Below are 11,269 nucleotides of genomic sequence, written 5' to 3'. Positions count from 1 at the left end.
TTTTTTTTTTTTTTTTTTTTTTTATAAACGTCATACTGGTCAGGTAACATTTATCGTATTCATCAAGAGGTCGTATAGAAGCTACTATTTCAACCTTTCCTTCCTAACTCCAAATGAATAATCTTGGTTTCCAAAGAACAAGGAAACCCACGCTGTGTTTATTTGCCAAGGTCTCGATAAAGAACTGGTTCTGAGCCCCCCTTCCCTCCCGCTAAGTTCCGGCTGAACAGCGACCAAGAAACAGGTGGTCAACGAACAAAAGACTATCACCGGACCACCACAACACCTTTTCGAGTTTATCCTTCAAACAGGAACCCCACACGTAAAAGAAAAAAAAAAAGGATCGCGAAACGTGTTGTGTAATTTAGTTAGTTTGAAAATGCGTGTTACCCAGCAAGAACAATAATCACGAAACACATTAAATATACAAAGGACGTATTTTATAAATCCTCACGTGAAAGGAAACCGAATAAAAGGAAACCGAATAATAAAATATTTAATTGAATTTCCAAAGCTTCCCTACTTCGATTCTGGTGTCTTAAGTTATATTTTTTAGTTTTGCTTAGAGCGTCATTTACATCACTCAGTTGCTTATACCCCTTTAGAAATAAAATATTAACCGTGTAGCCTGAAACAAATATGATACCTATATATATTCTTACTATAATTAGCTTAAAAGCAAAGCTTTTCTCTCCAAATAAAGTGCACAGTGTCAACTAATGTTTTATATTTATTTCTGTTTTGTTTTTTTATTTCGAAAATTCGATTATCTGTTCATTGTCCTCCAATAATTTGGAGCTGATAGACTAGAAAAAAGCAACCAGCACCAATTCTTGGGCTACTCTAATTGAACAAGTGGGCATTTTTGTCTCTCTTGCAACGTATCCATGTCCAATAAAGAATAAGCATATTAAGTTTTTTGAACAACCCAAATTATATATAAATTCATTTAAATATTTTTTTTTTTTTGCAATTTTGCAAAAGGAATTTAAGTAAAAATTATTGTAACTGTTTTAATACAAACAAGGTATAAAAGTAACGTATCTGATAATTCAATGCATCTTATACCAACTGATTAAAATGATATAAAAACCAATATAAACTCTTTAAAAACAGAAAAGTTGTAGGAAAAGATAAAGTTATCAAATAACATTGAAAAACTGACACCAGTAATAACGTATGTAATATTTTCAAACTTGCTGTCATTATACCAAAATTAAAAGGAGGAAATAAATATGATTTAAATAATTACAGACCGATATACTGCTCACCACGGGTATCAAACCCGGATTCTAGCATTGTAAGTCTGCAGGTTTGTTTGTTTGTTTGAAGTTGAGCACAAAGCAATATAATGGGCTATCTTTGCTCTGCCCACCACGGATTCCAGACATGTCTGCAGACATACCTCTGTGGCGCTGAAGTACATGGGAACTTAAAACTTCCTAAACTAAACAAGGAAATATTTAGACTAAGTTATTTATATCAAGCACCTAAATTATATAATAATATTCCAAATGAAATAAGATCACTGTTAAGTATAAAACACAAAAACATTAAGTTAGCATTAAAGAAATGGATAGTCAATATAGAAGAACCAGGAAGTCTCATTTAAATCTTGTGCATAATATTTAAGATAAAAATAGCTCAAAATGTAGATAGTTTTGTGAAGGAAATATTAACGATTTATTTATTCAGGAGTTTGTTTGTTTGAATTTCGCACAAAGCTACACGAGGGCTATCTGAGCTAGCCGTCCCTAATTTATCAGTGAAAGACAAGAGGGAAGGTAACTAGTCATCACCACCCCCCCGCCAACTCTTTTATCAACGAATAGTGGGATTGATCATTACTTTCTAACGCCCCCACGGCTGAAAGGACGAGCATGTTTAGTGGGACGGAGATTCGAACCCGCGACCCTTAAATTGCTGGGCCTACATATTCGGGATCCACACTCGAGAAATCTTTTGGATATTTTTTTTTTCCATGTTACACATTATTTGCATTTCATGTATTGTGTGCATTGTGTGATAAATTGAATTAAAGTGTGGAGCGCGACCTTACGGCCATTGACCTTCGGGTTCATAGTTCGGAACGCTTTCCACTACAACACGCCCATTTCTTCTTTAGAAATATTTAGTCCTGTGTACCTAAAGTGTTAGTCAGATTTAGGTTTTGTTTCCTAATGCGCACTAATGTTTCTGTTTTATTAATCAAATCCTTAAACATTTTTTATTGCAACAATTAACACAGTAATGACGACATAAATATGATTAAAAGTGTTAGCTATAGAGCGTGAAAAAAAAAACAGATCAGATAACCTTCCCCCACAAGAGAAATATCACCTGTATTTTCTCGCGAATGTGGCCCGGCATGGCCAGGTGGTTACGGCACTCGACTCGCAATCTGAGGGTCGCGGATTCGAATCCCCGTCACACCAAACATGCTCGCCCTTTCAGCCGTGGGGGCGTTATAATGTGACGGTCAATCCCACTATTCGTTGGTAAAAGGGTAGCCCAAGAGTTGGCGGTGGGTGGTGGTGACTAGCTGCCTTCCCTCTAGTCTTACACTGCTAAATTAGGGACGGCTAGCGCAGATAGCCCTCGTGTAGCTTTGCGCGAAATTCCAAAACAAACAAACTCGCGAATATTTTGCGATCATAATCTTTGACCTAATAATTAGATCAAACTCGTCTCTTCTTCGGTATGTTTTTTTTTCTCAAAACAATCAGAAATACATTTTATGAATGCACATTCTTGTTTAAAAGTTGGACATCATGTTCTTGAACGATTTTTTTGTCCATCTGTGGCAACTCGGCGAATGGAGAATTATTAATATTTTACGAATCACAGACACGGTTTTATTTGGCCTACGAAGCGTGTTTTCTAAACATTACCAGTGCATCATCATCATCTTTGCAACTTTACTCCACCTAGTGGCGAGGTGAATCGTTTGCGAACCGACTTCGCTTTTCCCAGGCGATTCACTCATCTCAATAGTTCTCCATCGCTTGAGGATAAATTGACGTCTTGCTCTTGTATTGCATAGCGGGGGTGGAACGGGGACGGTGTTGGAAGATGTAATGAGGGGTATCATTCAAGTCATGTGACACCCTGGAGCAAGGTACGCCAAGGCATATAATTCTAGTCATGTGACGCCCTGGGGCGGTCAGAAAGTGTAACGATCTCTACCTATGAGTTTTTATTAGTGACACTTTACGTAAATTAAACAGTCGTGTTTGTCTTGTTATTGAAGCACTGCTTTATCTTAGAGCTGCCATTTCAAACAGTACTCGAACAACAGTGACCAGGATTTCCGTTTCAGAGACCACAGAGTAGCTATCAATATTGAAGAGCTGAGCAGAGCGAACAAAACTAATCATTAGCACCCACCGCCTACAAGGATTTTCTTAACTGAATAACAGGATTGACTATCACTTTTATAGCACGCCGCGCAGTTGAAAAAAACGCGGCATATCGCAGGCTCGAGCCTCGGATCTTCTGGTCTACAATTCAGCAAGCGAACCATTAGGCTACACCGCCCCGCCCCCCAAAGAAAAACTGGTTGTAAGTGTTCAGCAATTAACATTACCTAAACCATATCTTGGTTAAAAGGTCCGCAAAGTTATATTTCTAGCCTCAAATTCTGGTAGCAGGTGGAAGAAAATTGGTCTTGGGAAGTATCACTTATGTGATAATTCAGTGGTTCCAAAATCTGTCTGTTCCCCGATGGGTTAGCGATAAGTTTACGTAAGTAAACGCTAAAATCCGCGGTTCAATTATGCTTGTTGGACAGAGCTTTAAACAGCCCACTGTGTAACTTTTAGCTCAAGACAAAGGCTTATGTAAAATTGTTACCAAAGGAGTCTTGCTAAGAATAAATCCTGATAATTGTATGACCAAGAATTAAGCCCCCTTTTTAGTAGCCCTTTAATAAGCATTACCTTCGTGGGGGGGGGGGGGCTGACTAAAACTATCGCTTAGTAACAGAGTTTGTTTTGAATTTCGCGCAAAGCCGTCCCTAATTTAGCAGAGTAAGACTAGAGGGAAGGCAGCTAGTCATCACCACCCACCGCCAACTATTGGGCTACTCTTTTACCAACGAATAGTGGGATTGACCGTCACACTATAACACCCTCCAAAGGGCAATCATGTTTGGTGTGACGGGGATTCGCACCCACAGATTGCGAGTCGAGCGCCCTAACCACCTGGCCATGCCGGGCCTAATAACAGTGACCTAGCAAATTGGAGGGCGATATTTGCTTGGAATTAAGCACAATGCTACACAATGGGTTATGTGTGCTTTGCCCACCACGGGTATCGAAACCGGGTTTCTAGCGTTGTAAGTCCGCAGACATAACGTTGTGCCACTGGGGGTGGGGGGTGGTGGTAACTTAGTGATTTTGATTCCGATTCAGAACCAATTTCGTTTTTAATATCAGTTTATATAAAATTATTTAAATTATATATCAAAAGTTAAACTTGGACTTTCTCATCACGTGCCCCATTTTTAGGTAACTATTCATGTAAGAAGTTTAGAATATTAAAGAAAAACATTTCTCATTTGCTGGCATTGATCTGCTTCAGTAAACGAATTGGTCAAAGTCTGCGTTAAGCCTTTTACTTCGTGTCCATCAAAATGGTCACGTCTGACCAGATACTAAACCAGTTTGAATTTAGATATCATACTGGTTTATCCTCCAATACTACAGCTAATAAAAGATCTCTTAGCATTTGGCCAGTAACAACAACAACAACACAAATTATTTATTCATATAATGTGTTGGCCACGAGACATTTAGCATTTAACACATTAAATAAACGGAAATATTTAGTCAATATTTAATTGGCAACTTTCCAAAAAATCAACCTTTCTGATCTGCAGCTGCTTTTAATTTTGTTGAAAATACTTTATTTTGTAGTCCAAACAACTGCCATCTAATCTAAGTTAAAGTAGCACCGAATAATCATCACAACTAGTGGCGATAATAAAGACAAAGGTAAAAAAAAAACAACAAAGAAAAATTACACAAACAGGTAAAGAAAGTAATAAAAAAAAAGTCCCATATTTTAGGAACGGAGTAAATGGACAATTTCCGAGAAAAAAAAAACAAACATTTTACTCTTTTTATTATCACACACATGCGTAAACCCTGTTATGAATTTAATAGTCCGTAAATATGCTATAGTTACTGAAATTATGCCACAAATTAAACTGTCCATACTAAATATATTCAATTGGTTTACAAACTTTACGAGGTTTCGATAATTAGCTTAGGCTTAGCTGTTATTGATACTGTTTTCCAATATACTTTTTTTTACTTATTTATGTAATTTTCTTTGTCTTTTTCACCCCCCCCCCGTTTTTTTATTACCTAGATTCTGTTACAACGGCCCCGATATTTGAAAAACACGTTTCGTAAGAGACGCATTTGTAACACATTGGGCAGGCTTGTGTTTAGAATATATTTTCTCTGATTGTGTGATTTTCAAACAGACCTAATACTCAACGCTGTGATGTCGGAAAGGGATAATATGGACAATAAGCAGAATACAGTAACATGTACCATTGCTTCTAATAAGTAAGTTGTCTCTGCGCAGCGTTCTGCCCTTATTTACAAAGCTCACCGAAAAAGAAATAAAGAAAGTAAATATATATATATATATACAGGGGGAGGGATAACTTCCAGCTCCTCCTAACGGTCACTTATCTATCCGAACAGTGTAATAAAACCATAAGATGCTTAGGTTAAGAACGGATAAGAATGTATTAAAAAATCTGACAGACAGTGCATCCCATAATGCTGTGTAGGCCCACTGTTTTAAGATACCTCTTTTAATAAGGTGTATTTTACTCTTCCCACAGTTTCTCAGAGACGCTCTTTTTCTCTATAAGGTGTATTTTACTCTTTCCACAGTTTCTCAGAGACGCTCTTTTTCTCTATAAGGTGTATTTCACTCTTCCCACAGTTTCTCAGAGACGCTTTTTTTTGTCCCTTAGATGTATTTTACTCTTCCCACAGTTTCTCAGAAACGCTTTTGTTTTGTCTCTGAGGTGTATCTTACTCTTCCCACAGTTACTCAGAGACGCTTTTGTTTGTCTCTGAGGTGTATTTCACTCTTCCCACAGTTTCTCAGAGACGCTTCTGTTTGTCTCTGAGGTGTATTTTACTCTTCCCACAGTTTCTCAAAAACGCTTTTTTGTCTGTTATACAAATAATTGTAATACAATGCCATCAAGAACAAGAAAATACTGTTTTACACTGACTTTTTTTCATATGTTACAATTCCCTGAAGGAGCTGTATAATATTTGTAAACACATATATATTAAAAAAATAAGTTATCTGAGAAGAAAAACTGTCTAGTGTAATTAGTCAACTGTCATGAAATATCGGAAACATTACTTTACATGGGAATCTTCCTGATTAAACAAGAAAATAATCTGAAAAAACAACAACAACACATCAAATAAATATCTATGTATTTTACATCTACACACACAAAAGATGGGCGGAACACTCACCTTCTACTAATGACGTCAGAAGAGTCACGTTGGCAGCTTTCCGTCTTCCTGCTGGAAGATTTAAACCAATTTTCTCAAGTTTCTCACGAAGACATTTCCCGCCATTTTTGGATTTAGCCCTGAAATACGTAAGCTCGATCATCAAAACACGCGAAGAATAATAATATCAAATAAACATGAAATACAATATAATAGTCTACAAATAGATTAAAAAAAAAGGGCTTTGGAGAGAAAACGTGTGAACACTAAAATTCAACATTCTAATTTGATGTCATGGGCTGTATTTTCAATGTTTTAACATTCTAATTTGATGTCATGGGCTGTATTTTCAATGATTTTATTCGCTAGAAGGCGCATTACGTTATGATCATATAAGTTTGTAGGAGTAGGCATGCTAACCAGTAGGCCACACCTAGTCCACTCATAACGTTTTCAATTACGAAAATGAGGCGAAGAACATTTCTGATCATCTGAGTATTATAAAAAAATATTAACATTAAGACCATAATTAAAAAATCTCCATTGTTGATATCAAAATAACAGCATATGTGTTTGGTCATGTTGTTGTTGTTGTTCGCGATCTGGGAGGGTCAGGTGCTTATAAAAATAACTTACAGCTAATCAATACCACCCACCGCCAACTCTTGGGCTACTCTACTAACGAACAGTGGGATTGACCGTCTCATTATAATACCCCCACAGTTGAAAGGATGAACATTTTTTGGGTGGAATGGGACTCGAATCCGCGACCCTCATGTTGCAAATCTAGCTTGGCCCATAATCATGCGTCGTATGTTTACAAAGTAACTGGTAGAAAAAAAAAACGAGAAAAAACGAGAATTTTTTTTTAACACACAGATGAGGTACGAAATGTTTTATAAAATTCGCGGGGTGGCTCGAAAGAAACGGACAAACTAACGGATGGACGACACTGGACATCAGTATCGTAACTTGACACCGTGGTTTTTAAACTTTTCTATTCGATAACCACCCGAAATTTTTATTATTATTATCTCGTCGGACCACAATGGGATCGATACATTGCGCTGTCGCTTAAGACTACAAAAACTGGAAACACGCATATTGTATGTGGTTAAGTTTAAAGGGTATCCAAACAACTGGAAGATTAACACTGACGAGGTTGCTAGAAATATCTTTAGAACCACTTGCAAAGAAAGTGCGTCGCAAATACATAATGTGCACATTACTGTTCGTGTTTATTGAATGTTTTTTTTTAAACGTATATCGTCCATGAGCGTCCGCAGAAATTTTTTCCAGGGAGAGGCGAAGTAGTGAATTGAATAATAATAAAAAAAAGAATTATGTTTCTCATTTTCCAAGTGTCCCCCACCTCCTCTGCGAACGCCCGTGACACATCGTCCCACATTGCTAATAAGAATAGCTTGCCAGAATTACCAGCTAATGTACCCTCTGAACGTACGAGGAAGACATGAGACCCCCCCCCCCCCAGGGAGTGATATAGGGTTAGATCCGAACGAAAACATCTATGTAACTCCCTGCAGGGGGGTAGCGTGTTATTATGGTTATACAGTAGGTTTGGTGACAATCGGTCCAGCAGTTCGACAGCTATAAGCGGACACACGCAGACATATGTCAAAAACTGGTATGGAGATAGGCTGTTAAATATACTGTTAAATCAATATATATATATATGTGTGTGTGTGTATGTAAATTATTCCGCAGCGGGACGATAGTTTAAACATATGATATTGTAAGTTTAAGCCCTTAGGCTTCGCTCCTTCCTCGTTCAGTTGTTTTCCATGACTAGTTTTTCACCTTTGCTGAAAAGATAATTGAAGAGAAGAGATACCCCCAGTGTTTTTGAGGTGATATCACCGAAGTCATCTTTCTAAAATTATACCCCTTGCGAGGGGTGTAATTTGTCTTACCTGTTTCTGGTGTCCTATGCGAATTTAATTATATATATATATATATATATCGTTTGTTTGTTATTTAACACAAAGTTACATAATAGGTTATCTTTCCGAGCACAACTGCCGGTATCGAAACCCGATTTTTATCGTTATAGCCGCTTAAACTTACCATTGAGCCACCGGGGGTGAAAAAAAATACACATATATGTATACGTGACGGACGTTACCGTATTTCAGTTATAAATTTATATTTAACGTTAGCAATTTAATGTTTTTTGTTTGAAGTTAAGGACAAAGCTACACAATGGGCTATTTGTGCTCTGCCCACCACGGGTATCGAAACCCGGTTTTTAGCGTTGTAGGTCCGAAGACATACCGCTGTGCCACTGGGGGGCGGCAATTTAATGAAGCAATATTTAGTATTTTGATATACCCTTAAATCTTATCTTCTAGTCTTAACAATTCTTTACTAACTTTATCCCCCCCCCCCCAATAAGACAGATTTCCACAGTATCTTATTACAAAATGTTACATAAGTAGGGCACGCGGATTTTACACAATCTGTACTTTCATGAAAATAAAAACAATAAAATTTGGATCGGCTTTAATGGCGTGTGAAAATGTGTTATTTCACGTAACTCGGCCAGTTGTTCTTTTGGTAGCCGCAGCGAGACTTCGCGGCGCCACGAGCTTCACGAGATTACCTGCGTGCCAACAATGTGCGTACCACTCACCACCGGTGGTTTAGCTTCGGAGGAATTTGCCCGAGGCGATATCACCGCCAGCCACACCTGCAAGCTTCTTAAGTTGCATCACCTAGGCAACAGGTATAGTGTCGGCAGAGTTCTGAGGCCCTTAATGCTATAATAGTCGTAGTCTGCTATACAACTCATGCGATTGCTCCCTCCTATCTCAGGTTATCTGCAGTTTTTCTGAAGCCTCTGACGCATTTGATATATATATATATAGCTTACTCAACGTTGTAGGTCACTTGTGTATAGAAGTGGCTGAAATATATGTGTCACAAACTTAAGTGTATGTGTACAATCAGTGTTATTTTATACATTCTAAAAGTTACAACGAACCGGTTACACATTTCCACCTATGTGTATAGTTATTAAAAAAAAACACGCACACACAAAAAGCCCAAACAAACATACACAATGTATAATGGCTGGAGGTACCTGATAAAACCTTGTCGAAACGTTGTACATTTGCTGTTATGTTAAACTTATATTAAAGTTTTTTCTTCGTTACCCATTCAAGCCGTCTCCAGCCATTATTAGTCTCAAAGTGGGTTCCTCGTCACCGAATTTGAATACACAACGTATCTTTGTTGTTGAGTTACACGAGGAATTCGGACCCGTATAACAGTAGGGATACACCGTTGATCATATTTAATCTTATTCTACAGGCTTCACATATACATGTTTGTTATTTAAAAACCGTCTAACCTTCTCCTACTTACTCTCTCTAGTTGTAGTCTCAAGAACATATTGTAACACTCCCATTTTCCCAAGTTTCATTTTTTTTCCACGCTGTCCCATCTATTCCTTTCAATGCTGTATTTGTTTTTACTTCAAACATTTTCTCCGGATCTAAACTACTTCCCTATTGTCGTTCTAGTCCTTTACGTTTCCAAATTTGACCATTTTAAACAATCTGTTTACCGTTTTGTTTCTGTTTACTCGTTGTCTTTTGTTCTCTCGTTTATTCCTTGAAATTTTTCTTTTTCTTCCCCGATTGTATCTGCTCGTCTATCTTTGTCGGTTGTGCTACTTCCCGACCAGTTAACTTGAAAAAAACGGCATGATACGTGATAAAATCTCACCACCACCACGCATGTTTACTGTAGCCTTGCGCCACAAAGCACAACAACCGTTGGTAACTGACTTTTTCCATGGAGTCCCGAGTTTTATCTCACGACAACAAAGACCCGTTAAAAGCCTTTTTTTTTTTAACTAATTAACGAAATGTTATGATTATACAAATACTTTTATTCGATAAAGCAGAAGAAGAAAATGGCGTAGAAACTGTATCAATCAGTCAGCTAAGACCGTTTTCACTTCAGGATAGTGTGCGTTAATGTTTCTGCACTCCACGTTAACAACTGGCAACCGCGCCGAATTTATATAGGGAGAAAAATCTCTACTGTCACGTTGCATGTGCTGTATAGGGAGTGGTTTCTTTTTGTATATGTGAGCTCAGCTGCTCCAGGGCTGTATGCGCTAGTCGTCTCTATCTTGAACAGAGAGACTAATAATAAGGCAGCTAGTAAACAGCATCCACCGTCAACTCTTGAGCTACGCTTGCCTTGCCGAACAGTTAGATTTGACAGTGGCTTTTATAACGCATCCACGGCCCCATAGTGAAGAGCGCGGTTTTTCTCTCTCTTTTTTTTTTCATTTCCCTGCAAGTTTATGGACTTGCAGCGCTAAAATCCAGGGTTCGATTCCCCGTGATGGACAACAACAATTTCTCTCTTATTCGATGACGAGGAACTCACTTTGAGACTAATAATGGTTGGAGACGGCTTGAATGGGTAATGAAGAAAAACTTTAATATAAGTTTAACATAACAGCAAATGTACAACGTTTCGACAAGGTTTTGTCATCATCAGGTGCAAGTAATTTACACTGACAAGGATATATATATACAGTATTGAACAAAGAAGTCACATGACCGGATACTGTTGCAAAATGTGGAAGAGGTATCTTGGCACCCCGGGGTGTTGGTTTAGAGTAGGGTTGTTTTGTTCAATTAAGACGGATTCCTTGATTTTTCATTTGTTTATGTTTGGTTCTTTGTTTAAAATTACTGTGTTTTTAATAGATATACTATGGTTTTTTGAGTTGC

The 11,269-nt window shown here is 37.8% G+C and overlaps 1 protein-coding gene across 1 annotated transcript in view; it reads right to left on the bottom strand.

Moving 5' to 3' along the window:
* The window catches only part of LOC106470163 (transcription factor AP-2-epsilon-like), a gene marked incomplete at its 5' end in the record, with an annotated part of 39,105 nt that overhangs the window by 11,917 nt on the left and 15,919 nt on the right, over positions 1 to 11,269 (bottom strand). The window contains one exon of the mRNA XM_022398742.1: positions 6,519 to 6,637. Within this exon, the coding sequence (XP_022254450.1) occupies positions 6,519 to 6,637 (119 nt within the window). The remainder of the gene's footprint in view (positions 1 to 6,518; positions 6,638 to 11,269) is intronic.

The sequence above is a fragment of the Limulus polyphemus genome, unplaced genomic scaffold (assembly GCF_000517525.1).
Source record: "Limulus polyphemus unplaced genomic scaffold, Limulus_polyphemus-2.1.2 Scaffold3852, whole genome shotgun sequence".
Taxonomy (NCBI): domain Eukaryota; kingdom Metazoa; phylum Arthropoda; class Merostomata; order Xiphosura; family Limulidae; genus Limulus; species Limulus polyphemus.
Note: the sequence above shows the minus strand (reverse complement) of the source record. Positions and strands in the feature narration are given on the sequence as shown.